Below are 22700 nucleotides of genomic sequence, written 5' to 3' on the forward strand. Positions count from 1 at the left end.
ATGGGATCACCTCCTTTTCCACCGTAGGCTGGATGAAGAGTGGATCGATGGTGTCAGCCTTGTCAGCTTCCGAACTCTGAGGTGCCTTTGGAGAGGGAATGCCTGCTATCTTTTTGGCCTTGAAAAGGAGAGAATGAAAGACAGCGGGTTTAAACAAACCAACAAAGGGAGGAGGGTCGGGAGGTAGACCTTCATCCTCCGAGAGATCCGAGTCTCTTGCAGGGCGTTCCTCTTCGCACACAGGCAGCTTGTGTGAACACGAAGACGAGAGATCACCATCTCTGCGCCTGGAACTAGAGGAAGAAGCAGACCTGCGAGGAGCAGAACGATTAGATGACCTGTGTTTAAGGCCGGCTGCAATACCATGTTCTATGGCCTCAGAGATCATATCAGCCATGCCTGGCTAGTAAGAAAGGTGTCGGTGGGGAGTGGGAGAAATATTTTCCCGGTAGAGGGGATTCTCATCAGGAGTAACGCTCCTGCCACAATCTGAATCGTCCTCACTGTTGGCTAAGGCGTTTGTGCCCCTAGCCTTCTTGGGCTGCAGTATGGCCATAGCAGGGGAGCAGTCATCCTCCGAATCCGAAGAAAAATTGGGGGGGACGGGACTGGAATGAATAGGCCTTTGGTCCTGGAATATGCGAAGTTCAGCATGTTTGGTCTTAGATTTGGCCTTCTTAGCCGGGGCCTGAGGGGCCCTGTCATCTTCCTGAAGAGATGGGTCCTGCACGTCCCCTTGATTAGGCCTGGGGCCCCTGGGGGTGGCTCTATGTTGGCAGCCTGAGGAGGCCTGCGTCTGCGGCCTCGAGGAGCAGGGGGTTCGGTGGTAGAGGCAGCTGAGGCTCTGGAGGAGGAGAGGAGGCTCACAGTTCCTTGATCCAAAATGGCCGCTGGATGATCTTCGCGCCAAAATCAACGGCCACTGAGGCTGCAGAGCCTATGGGCCGGTGCCACAAGGTATCCGAGGCCTCGCAATGCAAGTGAGCCTTTTAGGCCCTGCGGAGAGGCCGAGGAGCCAGGAAAGAAGTTGCAGACATTTAGAGCTTGCTGGAGCAACGATAGGCAGTCGCGGAGGCAGTCGCGTTGTTATTTCAGCGGCGGGCGGCTCTGTTGCTGGTATGAGGCTCCCTGCAGCATTCAGAGGCTCCTGGAGGCGGAGTCGGCAATTAGTGGTGCAGGCAGCAAGGCTGGGATTTCCCCGCTAAGGAAGTTAGAGCCTCCCTGACGATTTCAGCTGCTTCTGGTAAAATACGAAGCCGCAGAAGCCCGGAGGCTTTCACAGGCAAGCCTGCAATTAGGCGCGATAACTAGTCTCCAGCCCCAAGGGCTATTGCGAGATTTTAAAGGAGCCCAGACCAGAAAGTTAATTTAGAAGGACCAATTTGCTTAGTAATTTTGATAAATCCAATTAAATTTGATTAAATCCAATTAAATTTGATTAAATCGGATTAAATTATCCGATTTTTAAGAGATAGTTGAGGAGAAAGCAATTAGCACAGCCAGTTCCAATCGAACGGAGTCTAAAAAAAGTGGGAGCATGCTTCTCAGAGGCGATGACATCACTTTGGTAGACTCAGTTCTATTGGTTACTGACTGAGTTAACCCATGCATGACCGCTATCTCCACCAACTTTGGAGAAGCTGGCATTTCTAGGTCATTTACTATTTTAAAATGCCAATATTTTTAATTAATTAATTAAGTATTAAATTTATTTGCCACCCATCTCGTTTCAAAGCAAAGGGTACTGTATATAAATTTGTGGTCATTAGTAAAGATTGTATCCAGCCAACAGAGGAAAATTGTCAAAGTGCTGGACTTGTTGCTTATAATGCCTCTCTGAGCTTTTTCACTCCTTGTTACCCTCCTGTTTATCACTTGTATAAAAAAATTGAGCTTTGCTCTTTGATAGCTTGCCTGCTCTCTGAAATCTCTTAAAGTCTCTCCTAATGAATTTGTATTTCTCTTTGATTTGTGTTGTCACCCCTTTCAGGTTTCTGACATAGCTTCTTCTCATAAGACCTTTGGATGAAACCAATTGCCTGTTTAGCCCAGCATCCTCTTACCAGAATGGCCAGCCATTTGCCACTGGAAAGATAACAAGTAAGCCATGAAGGCAGTGCATCTCTACTGCTGTTCCCCAGTAACTGGCATTCAAAGTTTTCCTGGGGGAGCAGATAGTTATCATAACTAGTATGCATTACAAATTTTTATCCATAAGTATGTCTACATTTGTTTAAAACAATCCAGTTGATGGGTAATCTCATATCTTTTCATAGCAAGCTGCATTTAACTGTGCATTTTGTAAAGTAGTACAGTTGTTTGTCCATTTCTTGTCTAAGCAGGCTAGTAAACACTTTCACTCCCAATATCTGGAAGAATTATGCTGAATCTTATCTACAGTAATAGATCTGCATTTCTTCTGTCCTGTGGGCCAAAACCCTCAGAGTATTCTTTATGTTTTCTTTGCAGTACAAGAGGTATATTGTCTCTCATGTACTTAAATCCCTGTCATGTGCAAAATGGTGAGGGAATGGCATTTTCTTATTGAATTTTTATTTGATTTAATTTATATGCTGCCCATCTTGCTATCCTTGCTATCTAGGAAGCTTACAATGCAATAAAAACATAAGACATTTTAATATATATTCTTAAATACAAGAACTTTGGCAACAATAACAGAAACAGAAGGTTTACATGTACAAACTATGTATGATCTCCCTTGAGAGCACTGAGAATTTTGGCAGAGATAGGGAAGATATGCTGTTCAGTTAAAGTCCTTGGGTTGTTTTCCTTGGCAAGATGATTTGTTTTACTTATTTCATAACTCAATAATAATTGATTTACTTATTTCATATCTCAATAATAATTAAGACTGTTATGCTAACAGTACATGGGGGAATTCTTTGCTAAATTTTATATTGCCCTCCTTGCCTTCATTATGTTGTGAGTTGACTTACCATTCCCCTGGGCTCACATTTTATAAAAGTAGGATACTAGTTTGTAATTATTTTTTTCATGTTACATCAATATTTGAATTAGTAAATTGAGGTATTTAGACTTAATAATTAATATAGTCTTTGAAAATCCACTTGGTAACTTAAGATAGCCCAACAGTTTTGGGTTTTTTTAACATTTTTGTTCCTAATTATAGGAAGGCCTTTTGAACTACCTAGTTTAATGTCTCCCCATCAGCTTTAGTTGAAAGAAGATTGTTTGTTTGCTTGTGCACTTGATATGCATATGACCATAGGGTACCAGAGAATTGGAGATTGTGCATTATTTTATTTTGCTACAGTGTTATACTGTTTTGTATCAAGAAGTCCTTCTTTCTTTTCTAGCTAATGTTCCTGGAGGCTAGAAGAATTTGATATAGGCTCTTTTTATCCTTACTGTTTTATGTTTACTGTTTAGAAGCACCGGTAGCAAAGTTTTTGCTAGGATCTATCACATATGTCAGAATGCAAACTTCATCAAATAAAGTTTAGATCACAGGAATTAGGTTACTTGGTTTTGACATGTCAGTATCACTGGAGATGCATTCTACAGGTTTTGCATTTTTTTGTTTATAACCAATGGTTTTATTAACGTTTTTATTATTCAAACACAGGTGAATTGAAGTGTTCATGAAATGCAGGAGATAGGAGGACTTTTTTGTTACTAGGTTGTATTGAACAGTTGTAGGATGTTGTTTTAGGATCTTGATATTGTTATGCCTAATATGAAATATTATAAATTTATGTTATATTTGTGCTGATAAATAAATAAAGGGAGACTAGTATAGATCTAGTATAGATCTATTTCAAGCTATTTAGCTCTCATCAGCTAGCCATACCCTTACTGGGATTCGAACCTGTGCTGTATGGCTAGCTGATGAGAGCTAAATAGCTTGAAATAGATCTATACTAGTCTCCCTTTATTTATTTATCAGCACAAATATAACACAAATGTAACAAAGACAACAGTAATAATATTGGGTTTCTGTTGTGATGGTCTCTTGTGACGAGCCGATTGACAGATAATGGAAGCAGTTAGCTTCCTCCCATAATTGGGGCATACCAGGAGTTGTGACACTAAATATATTATAAATTTAGTTTCAATCTCTCTCTTCCTACAAATTCAAATCAGTACTTATTAAAGATGCTATTATAAAAAAAAAATCTCCACTAAAAATGTAATGCACTACTTTCTTTTCTGCTAATATGAACAAAAAACGTTCTTGGTCCAACTAAACCTTCATTAAATATGAACTGGAAACCTGGGAACAAAAGCTTGCAGTTTTTATCCAAGCCTGCTTAAAATTATATATATATATATATATATATATATATATATATATATATATATATATGTATGTATGTATGTATGTATGTATGTATGTATGTATGTATGTATGTATGTTATATTTGTGCTGATAAATAAATAAAGGGAGACTAGTATAGATCTATTTCAAGCTATTTAGCTCTCATCAGCTAGCCATACCCTTGCTGGGAATCGAACCTGTGCTCTATTGCCTCTTAGGCAGATGTGTTAACCATTGAGCTACAGAGCTCGACTCCTTATCAGCCAGGCCAGGGTGAAAGGTATATATTTAAAGTCACAACCCCTGGTATGCCCAAATATGGGAGGAATATATATATTCCTGGTTTGAGTAAAGAGTTGCATTGTGAATACTACATATTTTGCTTCATTGCGGGAGCTGGCTGACATTATCCTTCTCCTTGAAATTTTGTACAGTCACCAAGAATAATTTATCTGCTTTTTAGGTGGCCCATATGCACATGCATGCCCACCTGCCCCTACTCCTTCAGTGGTGATCAATAAAAATTCACTCTTAAGCATAACAAGCGCTCCCAAACCCATGCAAATAAACATGTTTAGAATTGGGCAGTTAATCATAAATTCATTTGGAATGTTTAACTGATTACTCATCTATGTGGGAATGAATTAATCAGCGTCAGGAGATATTTTAGAAGGGAAAAAACATGCTTAAAATATCCAGCAATACTGGACTTTGGGTCATCTATCTTGTTTTCCCCAAATCATCTCGATTTCTCCCTTCCTAGTATTTTTCCATATCTGCAAGAAGAAAATAAAAGACGGATGAGGTTTTATCCCCACAGCTTATGTTCTGATATTCTCCTCTTCTCCCATTTGAAAAGTGTCCCAAGAATAGAATGATTGAAATATCATATATCTGATACCTGAGCTTCCCATCAGGTTATCTTATATTCAAGGTCAGAAAAATTATCCTGTTCAAAATAAGCAGTGATGTTAAATAGGATCCTCTGTTGGGAACTGCAGCACTTAGAGAATAAATCAATCGGCTCTTCCTCTATTTCTCAAGTTGTATTACTGAATCCAAGAGATTTCACTGCACAGTCATTGCAAGGACTGTATAAATCAGAATCTCTTGTAGGAAGCAAAGTTTCATGCAACTTTATCAAAGAGAATACTACAATACCTGCAGTAGATACTTCTCTTGTTGTTCACCTTATATCATATATGTTTATGTTTATATTTTTATGATATACTGATAGTTTTTGTCATAATGTATTTGTTGATTATGTTAGTTTTTGCAGCTTTACAGAGGTCATTTGGAAGTTAAAAGAAGAAAATGGAAAAGGTATTATGTGTTCCAAATAGATTCTATAAAGACTCTATTATCAAGCACATGAGTGATTGTACATTAGAGGACATGCTGTGAGTGCTCACACAGTCAGGATTCTTGACCCACTTGTTAGTTTAGTTATATGTGTTTGATGATGGTGTGAATATATATCAGATGGATGTGTGTGTGTGTTTTTGGAATGTAATGCAGATTTGGATTGGAAAGACCTAAATTTATGTCTACATTGATCATGGACTGAACTAGGTGATTTGCAGTCAGTCACTCAGTAGCTTACATTTAACCACTTTTTCCTTGTAAATATGTTTTATTTTCATTTTCATTTCATACAGTCACATATATACTGAGCATAACCGGGGCCACTTTTTATGGGGTTAATGTAAGCCACTTTGAACTCAGAAAAAACAGAAAAAATTATAGCACAATGTTAAATATAAACTAACTTCAAGTCAAGAGAGAGAGAGAGGGAGGGAGGGTGGGATGGGGAGAGAGAGAGGGAGAGAGAGAGACTGACTTTCATTTCCCAGACAAGCTAACAGCTCTGATAGTTTAAGTCGGACTCCCAAGAATAAATCAAGTCTAATTCTGTTTAGCTTTTTAGTAAATACTATTGCCCTCACCTTATGTCATATATTTGATTTGCTTTTCTTAAAAGGAGGTAATCTTGCATTTGTTTTCATTAAATTTTATTCAGTTACTTTCAGCCCATTTCTCTAACCTATTTTTTTCCCAGCCTTGTAGCTAGTATGTAACTGTCATGCTATTTAGAGAATTCTGAGTACTGAAGTCCATGCAACTTGAAATTACATGTTGGGAACCAGTGTTCTTATGTACCAGTATTGTTTTGAATGTTAGTTTTATATTTAGGTTATAGGTTTATCATGCTACTGATAGTAGTCTTAGGGTATGATGATTTTACAGCTATGTATTCAGCTAAGTATTATATTTTATAGTCAGCTGTGTGTTAAGCGTAGTGCTAATCAGATAATTAGAAGGTATTGTATCAAATCATGTTGAAATCAAGATGCATTGTGTCTTCGTTATTCTGACAAGTCAGTAAATAACTTAACCAGTCGAAAAATGAGATTAGTGGCTAGACTTGTTTTTGATAAATCCACACTGATTGTGTAAAAGACTGTGAGTCAATCTTTTGATTATGATAATATACATAAAAAACTACGCACTTTTGCAATATGTTTATGAATCAATCTCTTTATGATCTATTTATGAATCTTCTCAGATATCTTTGTGACACTTTTCCTCCCCATGCCCTCTTTTATTTTTTGAACACAGAGACTTGACAGATCATTATTTAGTTCCTTCCATAGGCTAGAATGCAATCCATCTGATCCTGAATAGAGCTAAATTGGTTCAAAGTAAACATGCATTTCTTGGATATGACATGTGAATCTCAAGTTTCAATTGTGCCCTTCCACTCTTCGCAGTTTCCTATTATACAGACTTTTTAATTAGACAAGACTTGATTAAAATATGAGTTGAATAGCGTTGACTTTTAAAAAATTATTCCACGGTATCAAATAAATGACCCAAGAAATGATTTTATAAGGAAACACACCTGCTTGTTTTTCTCTTCGTATATACAACATTGGGTGATCATCTGACCTTTCCATAAAAATATTATTGACTTGAAAATTGCAGGAGTTAAGTCTTCCATTCCTATGAGCATATACTATATATTTTAATGTAAAAGAGAAATAAGCACCATTCGGTCACCTTGTGACTTAGAAAGATCCTAGCTTAGAAAGAGCATAGCTTTGTTTATCCCTGCATTGTGAATTTTTAAAGAAACCTTTCTGTCTCCTGTATATAAGATCTGCACCTGTCTTCCCTTCCTCCAAAACACAAAACAACTAACAGTGGGTGGTGAGGAAACAGATCTTGAGTTAATGGTAAATAGTTCAATGAAAGTGTCAACACAGTGTAAAAAGGCCAAGTGTATTCAAGATAATAAGAAACAATAGTGAAAATAGACACAACCTCTGCTGTCTGTCAGTTTGGTGACTTCAAAAAAGGGTTGGACAAATTCATGGAGGTCACGGGGTCAGCAGCTATAGTTTTGAGGGCAGTGATTGCCTTCAAAGACATCTGTTAAGACCGTGATGGCGAACCTATAGCACGCGTGCCTGAAGTGACCCATGTCGCCATGTCACCTGGATTATTAGTAATTAATTTGCAATCAGAAACATCATTTCATTGATATCAAAGTCTTTCTAGAAAATTTAATCATCTCTCAGGCTCCATAATTTCTTTTCTTAGGCAGCTATCACATCATTTGATGTGTCCTGACACATCAAATAAACAACTCCTAAATCCACATAATTGTCAGTGAAGACTGTCAGCTTCTTGTGTTGAACTAAATCTAAATATATGCATCCAATTTTATTTATTTATTCAACTTACATGGCCATCCATCGCAACAAGGTACTCTGGTGATTTTCTATTACCATAAAAATCCAGTCCTTTCAGAAAGCAATGTGGGAAAAGCAAAAGAGAATAGTTTGACTTTTTTCCAGTGATGCTGCTTTTGATTCCTACTAGGCCATTAAAGTATGATTCAAAAGTATCTTTCTTTTCTGAACATTTAATTGATGCTTCTAAGCAGGAGATGGAGAGAATTATTAAAAGAAATCAGTGGAGGGGAAGGATCAAGAACACTTCCTCCCTCCCTTCACCTCCACATTAGCTTTCACTCCACTGCAAATTGTCCAAGTCCTACAGCTTTCTAAAGTACAGAAGAAAAGAACTTGCTTGGATAAGTTATTTTTTCAATAATTAATGAACATAAGATTTAATATAATGCCTCAGATTATTAAAATTTTTAAATTTATGCTTAAAAACTTATCCTCTGGTAATTCCCAATAAAAACGGTCTTTATTTGCACATTCCAAAGTACCATGTGGAGTGGAAAATTATTAGCCTTAGGATATTGCAGTTCCCTGGATGTTGCAGTTCTCAGCACTAATAATATTTTAAAATATATTTCAGAGTAAAAATGCTTTATGCTGCTGCCTCTCATATTCCAGCTACTTATTCAACCCAGTATATACTTTCATTTTAGTTCAGGATGAATTTATTTAGACTAACTTTGAAAATATTAGCATTGCCACTCAATCTCGCATATTCCAGATAATCAGTAGCATCATTATGAAATTCTAGATTGAATTCTGTGGACCCTTAATATTAATATTTCGCCTAACAATAAAGGTAAAGGATTTTACTCTGCTAGGAGTTTTACTCTGCTAGTTGTAGCCAATATTAGGAATAGTGTTCATCTCCGCTTCTTTAAGCCATTGAGTCAGCACTATCTGAAGACATTTCCATGGTCATGTGGCTACCATGACATAACACACATTTTAGGGTATGTCAAATTTTTCAACTTTCAATTTCCAAACATTAGGGGTGCTCAAAATTTGTGACATGCCTTGGGGATTGTAAAGATATTTTGGTTACTTTAATATAATTTAGATGTCCTTGGTAAGTAACTACATGCATATCATAACTTTTCAACATTTTGTTTGTTTCATTGCACAAAGCATACTTATTTTATGTAAGCCACCCTGAGTCCCCTCAGGGAAAAGGGCGGCCTATAAGCATTAATAAATACAAATACAAATACAAAATACAAATACAGTGAAACTGTATTGTTACTTTCCCACTGAAGTGGTACCTATTTATCTACTTGCATTTACATGCTTTTGAACTGCTATGTTGGCAGGAGCTGAGGCAGGTGATGGGAGTTGACCCTATTGTGCAATGGTAGGTCTCGAACTGCTGAAGTATAGACCTTCTCCAGTATCTTTTAAGCCACTGAGCCCCGAATCTCTCTGCCTAATAGTAATGAAAATATATTTATGCCTATAAGAGAGTTGCCTGAATATTATAGTAAGTACATCTAATTATAAAAGGAGGCTTATCTACTTATAATACATGCCAAATTTAAGACTTGATATACAATTATGTTCACAGTGGCTTTGAAAATGCAAAATTTAAAATGGCAAAATTCTACTGCACTTACATGATCCTGCAGCTCCATGAAAATGCAATTGAATTGATTGATAGTTGTAAAAGTGCTTCGTAAAGCACTTTAAAAAAATCTATATGGAATCATGTCTGTGCTTTTTTGTAGGAAAGGCTATAAGAAGCACTTTTCTTCTTTGGCCAATAAAAGCAAAAGTACTAGAAACTTATCCATGCAATAATATAGCATTAGAACAAAATGTAACAAGAAAAAAAATTAAGCAACTTAAATTTTTGAACTGTACCAAAACATTTTTATGTTCATCTTTCTCAGAAAAAGTCTGCTGTTTTGAAAGATAAAGGGAATACCAACTGCTTCATATTTATTAAGAATAGGGTCAGTTTCTTTTTTTGGTTTTAACAAAGATGATTGTTTTAAAACTCTGTTTTGTGTCTCATTAAATATCATAAAACTGTGATACCTTGAATGGGAGGAGCCGAGGTGGCGCAGTGGTTAAATGCAGCACTGCAGGATACTTCAGCTGATTGCAGTTCTGCAATTCGGCTGTTCAAATCTCACCGGCTCAGGGTTGACTCAGCCTTCCATCCTTCCGAGGTGGGTAAAATGAGGACCCGGATTGTTGTTGGGGGGCAATATGCTAACTCTGTAAACCGCTTAGAGAGGGCTGAAAGCCCTATGAAGCAGTATATAAGTCTAACTGCTATTGCTATTGCTATTGGTAGTAAGGCTACAAACGTATATGTAGTTACTGTAGAATGAACCAGTAGTGGGTTCCTACTGGTTTGGCCGAACCGGTAGTGGTTTGGTGGCCTGGGTCGCTGGAAGTGGCAGCGACCCAGGCCTGCCATGCTCCAAACCAGTTCCCATTTTTCAGTTCTGTGCATGCGCAGAACAATTTTAATTGTACTGCGCATACGTGCGGTGCGCACAGAAGTAAACCGGCCTGCCGGAACCCACCCCTGGAATGAACTGATTGTCCACTTTAGAAACTTCTTTCAAATAAACATGCATAGGAAAATGCATGTTAAGATTGTAAAAAAAAAAAGAGAGAGAAAATGAAAAACAATTACTACTATTTATAGTATATGTGTTATGTGGTGGAGGGTTAAAGGTGATGTTACATTTCTGGGCATACAAATGAAGCAGAGCTATCATTTGTTTTTCTATGATATACTTGACTACTGTTTGAAAAACTCCCTGTGCTCTAGATTCCATGTTTACTAAATGACAAACAAGGAATTTGTCAATTCTGTTTTTGCTTTAGTTTTTGTTAGAGAGTAGCCGTCTACAGCTACACACACAGCTACATTAAAATCCTGAAATGTTTTACAGGTACTTCTATCATTTTCTATTAGGGCTTTCCCCCCTAATTAAAAGTCATTTTCTTTAAAATACTGAGAATTCAGAACAGGCATTTTTTGCATATAAAAAAGAAAATTCATAGCTGTAGAGTTATCTTATATTTTGATTTGTAGAAAGGCTAGAACCACCTTCATGTTTTAAAGCTCCAAATCTAAAGATGATGGTCGGTCTGAGTTAGTGGGGAGAAATTATGGTCTCCCTGAGTTTTGGGGATTCCCCCCCCCCTTTCCTTTCCATTTAGGACACAGCAAGACATATTTATTTATTGCCATTCTATGCCACTATGATCAGAAATTTCTTTTGTGATTTTCTATGTCTCTCTCTCTCATTACATCCCTGTCCCCATGTATGAACTGTATCTTGTGATGATGGATATATATGATGGATATGAAAAAATTATTCTGATAGCAAATTTATGGATGCTTCAAAATTAGGTTTGGGAACATATACAATATTAGGGACTAAAGTATCAGAATAAAGGCAGTGACCCTTGGAAATATGAGGTTAAATTATCATTTAGGAAGCATAGTCATAGAGTCAACATGTATTTAACAACCCTCATTTACTTAAAGGTCCTGAAATGCACTTCCCAACTGCCAAGTATTGTGTTGAGTCAGGTAAAGAGGAAGAGAAGTAAATCTTTTTTAACACTGTCAGACAGGCGAAACGCCAAGCTATAAATTGCTTCAAACACAAGTAAATCCTCTTATAGGCAGTCCTTTAGTTATGACCATATTTGAGCTTGCAATTTCTGTGATAGTCATAAAGCAGATGTGACCATGTCCAATTGTACAACTTTTTTTTTTGCAATGGTCATTATATGACTGCAGTGTCCAGGAAGCAAATGCCATGGTTCTGAAGTGAATCTATTGCTCACTATAGGTGTTTTTTGCTGGAAACTGGAAGAATACACCAGTTTCTGGGGGGAAAAAAACCATAAATTGCATCACTGCAAACAGCCATAAATTTGGGCCAGTTGCTAAGCACATAGAATGCAGTTACATGACTCGGGGTGGAGGGGGGAAGGACAGGCATCGAAACTTAGAATCCAGGTTGTAAGTCCCCTTTTGGGGGTTCAAGGACTGTGTTCTCTTTGGCTTCACTCTACATTGCTATTACTTATAAACCTATTTTGGGGCTAGAATATATACATAATTGACAAAGGTTATTTTTGTGTAAAGGGATGAGAAACAAAATTAATCCTATATTTCTGCCACCACTTTTAATATTACAAGCATTATTTGTAATATTTTTTTCTTTCCAAATGCCTATTAAATATATACTGGCTATCAACTCAACCCTTTCAATACATACTCCAAATTGAAAAAAGATACATGATCTCAAAATACATTTAATTTCAATTTGGAAGAGCAGCAGATAAAGGCCAATAGTTTAAGGTTATAAAGTCCTCAATTTACAACAGTTCATTTAGTGACCATTCAAGATTACAACGGCACTGGAAAAAGTGACTTATGATCATTTTTCACACTTACGATCATTGCAGCACCCCCATGGTCACATGATCAACAACTGGCATGTATTTCTGACTGTTGCTGTGTCCCAAGGTCATGTCATCCCCTTTTGTGATCGTCTGACCAGCAAAGTTAACAACCATGTTACTAAATGCAACAATTCACTTAATAACTGGCAAAAGGTCATAAAATGGGCCAAACTCACTTCACAAATGTTTCACTTAGCAACATAAATTTTGGGCTCAATTGTGGTTGTAACTCAAGGACTACCTGTATTTCATTCTATTGTAATAAGGGCAGTGCTTTAAAAACTCTTTTGTTTCCAAGCATAGTGCAGCTGCCTAATCTGGTACCCATAATTTTGGGAGAAAAATTAGGAGTAATGAAGGAGGCCAACTGAATGAGGTTGACAGTTTTCATTCCCGTTAGAGCTTTAACGGCAGCAAATTTAGATGGTAAGTAAAAAAAAAAGTTACCTTAATTGTTACTCCTTCCTGTCTCTTTACAGCTCTTATATGACAGCCCAAAAGCACGACAAGAAGTGGATCATCACTGGCGAGCTTCAGGCTGTCCCCATATTGTCCATATCTTGGAAGTTTACGAGAATATACACCATGGGAAGAGATGCCTTCTAATCATCATGGAGTGGTAAGCCTCTCCCTCACTAGTTTTATATTTGGAATCTTCAAGACGATGATTAGATCTCACTCATACAGTCTCTTTAGTATAGAAAACAGTGGTGAGTTGTCCATAATTCTCAAGAGTGATCAAAGCTATTTTGGATTTTTTTTTTTTTTAATATCTGAAAATTTTGGGGAAGGAGTTGGGTTTCTACTGTACAGGTAGTCCTTGACTTACAAATCTTGCAAGTTTGCCAGATGGATGGCATAGGGAACAAAGCTGTTACAGAATCTGGTAGTCCTGTTAGAAATATTTTGAAACCTCCTCCAGTTACAACAGCACTGAAAAAAGTGACTAATGACCATTGCAGCATCCCCCTGATCACGTGATTTACAGTTGAATGCTTGACAACTGCTTCATATTTATGATACTTGCGGTGTCCCGGGGTCATGTGATCATCTTTTGCAAACATCCGACAAGCAAAGTCAATGGAGAAGTCAGATTCACTTAACAACCATGTTACTAATTTAACAACTGCAATGTTTCATTTAACAAAAGAGGCAAGAAAAGTTGTAAAATGGAGCAACTTAAATTTCTCATTGAGCAACATAGATTCTGGACTCAATTGTGGTTGTAAGTCGAGGACTACCTGTATATATATATTTTCTTTTACCATTGTCTCTGTGAATGACTATTGGGTCATTGAAAAGTAATAATCTAAATCAGTCCAAATAACTTACTGCAATTAAATTCCACTCTCCCCACCTAATGCTTTGATTGATAAAAGCTAGTCTGTAGTTGGAGTGGCAGTAGAAAAATCTATATGAAGACTTCTCTGTTTGTTTTTCCATAGTTTATCCACACCAGTGGTGGGTTCCTACCAGTTTGGATTGGTTCAGCTGAACCAGTAGTGGTTTGGCAGCCTGGCTTGCTGGAACCATGCCTGCCATGTCACTGAACTGGATCTCCAGGCAGCGCCATAGGCGCCACCATCCTGTTTCTCAGTTCTGCGCGTGCGCAGAACAATTTCAATTGCACTGTGCATGCGCACACAGTGCGCATCAAGTGCACACATGTGCAGTGTGCACACGAGCAAACCAACAGTAGTGCCTGCTGGAACCCACCCCTGAGCCATACATATGTAGTAAGAGATGGAAAGGCATCAGAATTGCCTTGAGAGTTTATCAAGGTCATCATCCCATTTTCCTCAGTAGCCAGTTTTATGATTTGAAAATAGCTCTTTACAAGAGATGAGGATAACAGCATCTTCTGGGAAGCTTCTCTATCGATAGCATTATCTGATCTCTTTAAAGTATAATCAATGTATTTATTATTCTTAACTAATACTAGGAAAGCTGATTAGGATTGTCCCCATGGCTACAGAGAATGGGACGTATTGGCCTGAGGAATAACACAGATTGCTGTAAGGCTTTTTGAGAAAGGTGTTATTTTCCTTAGCTTGGGTGGAGACACAAGGGAAGATGTTTGAAATTTTTGTACAAAACTGTAAATGACACAAGCATTATAAATGTTTTATTCAAGATGATGTTGTATACAATAGAACTGAGGCTCTTAGAAACATATTCTGTATTCTTATTCTTACATCGTGAATATGAATATAGTACAGTGGTACCTCAGTACTCAATTGGTTCTGAGAGACACAACAAGTACTACAAACAACAAGTACCAAATAAACCATGTGACTAATGCATGACCCTTTGTTTCCTCTGGAAAGGGTTGCCAGTCATAAGGTAGCCAACACCAACAAGTTCTTGTTTGCACATCAAGAACCAAAGAAACAACGAGTTCCAAGAAAAGATTTTTTTTTTGTCAAAATTCATTGAGTAAAAAATTTGACGAGTTTTAAAGCAGTCGAGTACAGAGTTACTACTGTATGTTTCTGTTGAGATTTTCTATTAAAGTACAGTAACATTCATCTGTTTGAAACATAAATGGCATTGACTTAAATGTAAAATATACTGCAGTTGATACTTTTTCCATGCTATGGAAAGAAATCTTGCCAAGTATTTTTTGAAAAGTCTTGTATGGATATGATGAGAGATGGTGAACAAATTAATATAGTTGATACTATTAGCTGGCTGCCCTGGCAGACTGTCCAGAAATTGAAAAAGTTGCAGAAGACGGGAGTATATTCAAAGAAATTTGTAGCTATTCTCATTTATGATTAGAGAAGGTTATAACGCACTGTGAAACGGTATATGCTGTAAATCTAAGTGCTATTGCTATGTATGAAAATAACTGGTGTGGAGGGAAAGATCAGGGTCAAGTCAGAATCAGTGAGAGACAGAGGCTAATCAAATTCCTCTCATCCTCATTCTAAGACTTATGTATCTTTTTCTGAACTCTATATGAATCTGCTCAAATTATCCTTTTCTCCTGTTGGAAGAAATGTCCATTTGGGTTCAGTTCCAAGTGGGGAGAAAGACACTGGAAACATGGAAGCTGTTTGAAAAGAATGTTTAATGGTGGACGGGAACACATGGTTTGGGCAATTGAGCACATGGATGAGAGAGAGGGAGAGAGAGGGGGGGAGAGAGATTTATATCCTCTCTTGGGCCCCACCACCTTGGAGCTTCCTGTTCCTGTGTAAGGGCAGGTATTCTGATTGGTTGTCAGACTCCCATGGAGCCATGCAGGGGTAACTTTGTAGGTTGTCTTGAGTCCCAGGCTTGGTTGAATTTTGCTGGGTGATGATGTAATGAAGAGGGTTTCGGGCAATTCTTATTATGGCTGAGGGCTAATCCTACCTTTGTTGGATCTGGTGAGAGTATTTGCTTATGAATAGACCTAGCCATCTCTTTATCTCTTAAGTGCTGATATCTACTGTAGGCTATTGAGGAGGGTGTGGGCTAATAAGGGTGAGTCTGCTTCCAGCCTTAAAAAATTTCTCCATTTCTCATCCAGGGAAATATAATATTCTGCCTTTTTAATATTTCCTAGAATATTTCATTCGTCTAGAAGATGGGTGGGTGCTAACTTTCTACACTCCGTAAGAGTTTTCTTTTTAGAATCTAGATTGGACCAATTTTATATTTCTCTTCAAATACTCTCCCACCTTTCAGTTGCTATTGCTGTTTTATTTTCTGTTTCCAGAATTCTGATAGCATCAAAACTAGAGAAATTACTTTTAGCTGTCCTGCAGTACTGTCTGTTATGCTCATTTCAAGTAATAATAGTAGTAATTCAGCTTTCGCTAAAAAGCCCACATGTATATTAAACTTCAAGCTTTAAAACCCATTCTGTGTTCATTTGGTTTCTTTGTTATCAAATATATCAGGGAGGCACAGAGATGAGCAGCCATTTACAGTCATCCAGTCACAAGTGGGTGAATTATTGCAGCAATGGTCTTGCTGTTAAACATTTAAAATCCTATTAAAGACAGCAGGATTTAAGTAGTCTGCATGCACAACAAATAACATATTTAAAAATATTTACGAGATATACCCCAGACAACTGTGTGACTCCAGATAGTGAATTTTATTTCCTAGCACTTTTATGATTCCAAGCCCATGAAAATACATTCTGGGAATTATGGTTAGCCATTACTGGAGGGTGTAAGTTGTTACTTGTAAAATGTAATTAGTGGATAAATAAACATAGCATTAAGGTAGTCCAGATTAAGGTCTTCCAGCCATTACTAAAGGTGAAAAGCCATGAAAAATATTTTTTCCTGCCACACTCTTGACTGTATATATATTTCATCTCCTCCCATTGTAGAGAGACTTCCTTTGTGCATTGCTGTACATTGGATAGGAAATTGTATAAAGGGCATGGCAGTAGGGCAGGGATTGGCAGTACCGCCCTACTGCCATGCCCTTTATACAATTGAAGTTATGCTTCAAGGAAAGAAAGTTGTAGAGCAGCCCCAACTGCTCTTCAACTTTCCCAACTGCTGTTGCATCTAAATGTAGTTCCCGGATGATATCAGGAAAATATTCTTAGCAATTTGACGTGCCTGTAGAAGACTAGCGTGGAAGGCATACTTTCCAGATATCCAGCCACTTTCTTTGTAAGCAGGAAAACTGGATGAATCAGAAGCAGGTGATCCAGAGGCTGCAAAAGCAAACAAGCATAGCAAATCCTTTAGAAACCTTTCAGCAAGGTTTAAACATGCGGCAACATGATTTGAGGTCTTGTTGTATGCTATAAGGTTAGAGCAGCAGCCTTGGGCTTCTATGTCAGATTGGTTCGAGAAACACACAGCAGAGACGATGAAATGGAGAAATAGTATTACCTATAACCATGATGGTGAGCCTATGGCACGTGTGTGGGCACATGTGTCATCGCCAGCTAGTCTTCTGGTTTCCGGCAATCACATGCACGCTGGCCAACTGGTCTTCGTGGGGGCCGCAGTACTGGAAAACATCCTGAAAATGGCTTGAAACTGGTTCAAAAAAATGGCCTGAAAATGGCCAAAACAATGCCCAAAAAGCAGGGCATTTTTCGGGCCAAAACTGGCCTGAAAATGGCCTAAAATCAGCTTCAAAAATGGCCAAAAACAGGCATGTGTGTGCCAGCCAGATGGTCTTCGGGTGTCTGGTGACACGCACAAAAACCAGCTAGCCAGCACGCATATACGTGCTTGAAACCTGAAGACCATCTGGCCCGTCACTTGGTGCCGAAAAGGTTAGCCATCAGTGACCTATAAGAATTGAAATTAAGCGAAATTAAGCTTCTGTGCTTGCATTTCGAATAATGTGTATCTTGTTCACAACAGCATGGAGGGAGGGGAACTCTTCACTCGAATCCAGGAGCGAGGAGACCAAGCTTTCACCGAAAAAGGTAGAAGATCAAAGGTTTTTATGGATACATTTTTGGAAGTTAGTACAGGTAATCCTTGACTTATAGCAGTTCATTCAGTGATTGTTCAGTTACAGTGGCACTGAAAAAAGTGACTTATGACTGTTTTTCACAGTTACAACTTTTGAGCCTTCCCCATGATCATATGATCAAAATTCAGATGCTTGGGAACTGGTTCATACTTATGACCCTTGCTGTATCCCGGGGTTATGTGATCATGTTTTCTGACTTTCTGAAGTTAATGGGGAAGACAGATTCACTTAATAGTGATTCACTTAACATCTGTGGCAAGCAAGGTTGTAAAATAGGGCAAAACTCACAACGAATATTTGACTTAACAACAGAAATTTTGGGCTCAATTGTGATCATAAGTCAAGGGCTACCTGTATCTAGATAAATTCTTTATTTCTTATTATTTTAAAGGAATTCTAATCAAATCAAAATTGGTAACTCTTTCAGAACTTCTGTAGCACTTCTGATTATTTTTATTTCTAAATACCTGAAAACCCAAAGAAATATAAATTTGATTGGGGACCGTGTGCATTGTTGTTCATGAATAACTATCTAAGTTTAAATAATGAGGCTTTCACTTTATGGATTGGAGCTTCACCAAACACTGCAGTGTTTATTTCAAAATAAACATAAACAAAAGGTGTTTCTTTAGTCATTTAAAAAATTGTTCAGTGTATTGCAGGTATGTAACGTACAAGATTTCATGTCAGTGGTATTACCTTTTAACCAAAGGACTGAGGAGCAGAAATGTCGATTGATTGATTAATTAATTAATTAATTAATTGTCATTCTCAAAGCAAAACACCAGTCTTAGGGCTAATTTTATGCCCCCCCCCCCCGACATAAACAAGCTGGTTGCTAATTAGAAGCTCTGTGTATCTTTGAGATACAGCAAGAATGTTAATGTGACCTTTCTGTAAAATAACATTTCTAGAAGCCTCCGACATAATGAGAGACATAGGAACAGCCATCCAACATCTTCATGGGATGAACATAGCTCATAGAGATGTCAAGGTGAGAACTACAATAAATGTGTTCTAACTATGTGAAAAAATTAACACAACTAAACAGTTGATTTGCATAGGCCTGTTTCAGCACTGAGAGAAACAGCTTGAATCAAACATTTAAGTCACGCTCTTGGGCAGGAAACCAAGTATCTTTTAAAGTCAGTCCATTTAAATAAGGTGCAAAGAAGGCCTCAATTTAAACTGACCCACTAGATTAAAATGTACTGATATTTAAAAGTAAATTTTGCTCTAGCTACAAACCAAACAGAATTAAAAATTCAGAAGAGATTAGCACCAAAAATTATCCTGTTCATCTTTATTTGTGTTCTTTTTTTAAATATTCAATTCCAGCCAGAAAACCTTCTTTATACATCCAAAGATAAAGAGTCAGTGCTTAAGCTCACAGATTTTGGGTTTGCTAAAGAGACAACCATACAGAACGCATTGCAGACTCCTTGTTATACCCCTTACTATGTGGGTAAGTTTGGATTTTTCCTATATTCTGGTTTATTCATTTTGGAAATCATGAAATCATTACACTTTCATAAATGCACTCAAGGCACCAATCCAGAATTAGAGCGAAAAGCCCCCTGTGCATAGTCACAACAGGGTAGGAGTTCATTTTCATTGTAAGTATTTGGCTTCAGCAACCAATGTAGTGTGAAAATTAAGAGGTTTGTGGGACTTGTAGGCAAAAAAAAGGGCTTCTGTAACAACTGACAAACTACCTTATTTTTCAGAGTATAAGACTTTTTCCCTCAAAAAAGAGGCTGAAAATGTGGGAGCGTCTTATACACTGAATACAGCATTTTTTGCTTCCCGAAGCCCCACCCCCTTCACCAAAATGGCCGTGCATAGCCTTTAGGTGCTTTGCAGAGTGCTCCTGCGGACTGGGGAGGGCAGAAATGAGTGAAAAACAGGCTATTTTTTGCTCAATTTTGCCCCACCCCCCCAGTCCCCGGAGCACTCTATAAGCCTCCTAAAGGCTATGCATGCCCATTTTCTGGGTGAAAAACAGGCCCGTTTTTCACGAAAAACGGGAGGTTTTTGGGAGGTCTGCAGAGTGCAAAAACTTTTCTTTTTAATTTGCGTCTTCAAAACCTTGGTGCGTCTTATACTCTGGTAGGTCTTATACTCCAAAAAATACGGTACATTTTGGATATAAATTATGGAAGGATGGTATGAGCTGAGATCATGCAATCAAAGCAAAATTGCTCAGTGTTCTAGATTTCTTATGGACTTTGCCATTATTGGTGGCATTGGAAATAAAGCTTGGGATGTCTATTTGTGATACTCCCCATATATGTACACTTTCATGTACACTAGTTTACATAAGTAAACTATATAAAGTAGTTGTTACTGCTGATTAGATTAGTACCTACATTCAGTTATGTACTAACTTATTTAATAATAAGGAAAGAATAAATATTAATTAGCATATAACCAACGTCTGAAAAACTAACATTCACAATTCTTTTGTTCCCTTCTTCAGCACCAGAAGTACTTGGTCCTGAGAAATATGACAAATCCTGTGATATGTGGTCTCTTGGTGTCATCATGTATATTCTGTAAGTGTAAAGTTTTGATAACAAAACAGAATTCTTATATGTCACACATTAGCTCCTTGTTACCGTAATGCCACTAATAAATCAGAAAAATTAGTCACTAGATCATTACTCATTCTGTCAGAAGAATCAGCAGCCATCTGTGACTCTACATGGGACCAGGGAGAGAATATATAGTAATCTTCTAGCAGTGGTGGGTTCCGGATCCCGTTCCAACTGGTACGGTTGGAAGGGGCCTGCGTTACCCATATGGGCGCGTGGTGTGCATGCATATGCATGTGGCACGGGCATGTATTATGGCTGCAACACCTCTGCAAGCCTCCATGATACTCCAGCTGCTTGGCAGAGTGTTGCGCAGGCACCATACATACCATGTGCATGCATGGAAGCGCCAAAGCTTAAAGGACAGGTAAGGAGCTCGGGTGGGCCCTCTGGAGCACTGTACCGGAACAGTACCCAGTGCTCTGGGCAGGCTCCGGTATGCCCATACCAGGGCGTACCACCTGCAACCCACCACTGTCTTCTAATTACCATAAGCTCATCTATATATGTCCTTCTTTTGCAGTTTGTGTGGATTCCCTCCATTCTATTCCAATACTGGCCAACCCATTTCCCCTGGAATGAAAAGAAGAATTCGGATGGGGCAGTATGGATTTCCAAATCCTGAATGGTCAGAGGTATCTGACGAAGGTAAATGAATGTTGCGCATCACTGATGGGTTTTAAAAATTGCAACTTTTAGTTGGGTAACCTATGTGCTCATAGAGACCTTCAAGATACAAGATTGTCTGGTGGTTAAGGTACCAGGCTTGAAAGCCGGAGACTCTGAGTTCTAATCCGGCCTTAGCCATGAAAGCCAGCTGAGTGACCCTGGCCTAGTCACTCACTCTTAACCCAACTCACCTCTCAGGGTTGTTGTGGGGAAAATAGGAAAGAAATGTATGTTGGATATGTTTGCCACTTAGAGTTATTTGTAAAAATAATAAAGGAAGGATAAAAACAAATAAAAATTGACAAATTTCATGAAAGCACATGCCTAACTCATAAACAGTGTAAAAAGAATGACCAGAAACCCAAAAATTAGACAAATTGAATTAAATGCCATTTCTTCAAATATTATTTTAACACTAGAGAGAAATTTAGATGTACTGGGCCAGTAGAAAATTAGCAAAAATGTATTCCAGGTAACAAATATAATATTGCTCTACCAGTATGCCTCTTAATATCTGGTTTTCTTTGTAATTAAATTCAGTATGTTTGTCTAGAGCAGGAATAGGCAACATATGGCACTCTGGAAATTGCTACCTGACCAGCAGTGGTGGGATTCAGCCAGTTCGCAGCACTTCGGGAGAACCGGTTGTTAACTTTCTGAGCAGTTTGGTGAACTGGTTGCTGGAAGAAATCATTAAGGCAAAGAACCAGTTGTTAAATTGTTTGAATCCCACCACTGCTGACCACTACCAACAACTGTCACTATTTCCCATGCTTTCTAAGAATTAAGAGCTCAGTAATATCTGGGATACCACAGCTTGCTTACTTCTAGATTAGTAGTAGAATATCGACAACAGTTGCTGCTTCCAGATATGAGATTCCACATAACAAATAATATTATATATACATGTCCAACATTTGTAAATGCTCAAAAATGCATCATCCTAAAATAATTTGTTCCTAGTTTGTTCCAAGTTTGCCTCATCTGGCCTACCAAATCTAGTCATCTTTTGGGAGCCAAATTTCTGAACTGTTCCAGACTTGGCTACAGTGGAATGACATGTCCCCTCAACCAAGGGAAAATGGTTCATTCAAGAGCAAAGAATCTTTGGCCTTTTGGATATTGGTTATGCTGTCTGAAACTGAAGTCCAACAACATTTGGAGAGCCATAGATACCCTATTGAAGCTTAAAGAAATCAGAGAAGTGATGAGAGTACCAGATTGGAGGAGGGTGTGATCTAGCGATTTCAGTTTATAGAGCTCTCTAAGTCCACACCACGTTTTTCCTCCCTTTCAAATTTCTCTCCTCCCTATAGAATTAAAATATTGTAGCAGTTAGGGTATTGGTGTAAAACTGAGGAGAACTGGATTTATTCGTCAAATTTATATGCCCTTCTCACAAACAAATAACTCTCACAAACAAATAACTCTAAAAACAGTTTAATTAATAATTAGTAAAACAATTATCATTATTATATTATTAAAAACATTTAGAAACTATAA

At 38.0% G+C, this 22700-nt stretch overlaps 1 protein-coding gene across 6 annotated transcripts in view; it reads left to right on the forward strand.

The window, feature by feature from the left end:
* Window positions 1-22700, forward strand: part of MAPKAPK3 (MAPK activated protein kinase 3) — a 65944-nt gene that overhangs the window by 38328 nt on the left and 4916 nt on the right. For 5 of the 6 annotated variants that reach the window (XM_032212258.1, XM_032212260.1, XM_032212261.1 and 2 more), the window contains 6 exons: window positions 12969-13108; window positions 17820-17884; window positions 18849-18928; window positions 19273-19399; window positions 20414-20489; window positions 21052-21176. In XM_032212258.1, coding sequence (XP_032068149.1) covers window positions 12969-13108; window positions 17820-17884; window positions 18849-18928; window positions 19273-19399; window positions 20414-20489; window positions 21052-21176 — 613 coding nt within the window. The remainder of the gene's footprint in view (window positions 1-12968; window positions 13109-17819; window positions 17885-18848; window positions 18929-19272; window positions 19400-20413; window positions 20490-21051; window positions 21177-22700) is intronic. The other variant, XM_032212259.1, reaches the window with a different exon arrangement.

The sequence above is a fragment of the Thamnophis elegans genome, chromosome 2 (genome assembly GCF_009769535.1).
Source record: "Thamnophis elegans isolate rThaEle1 chromosome 2, rThaEle1.pri, whole genome shotgun sequence".
In the NCBI taxonomy this organism is placed as follows: Eukaryota; Metazoa; Chordata; class Lepidosauria; order Squamata; family Colubridae; genus Thamnophis; species Thamnophis elegans.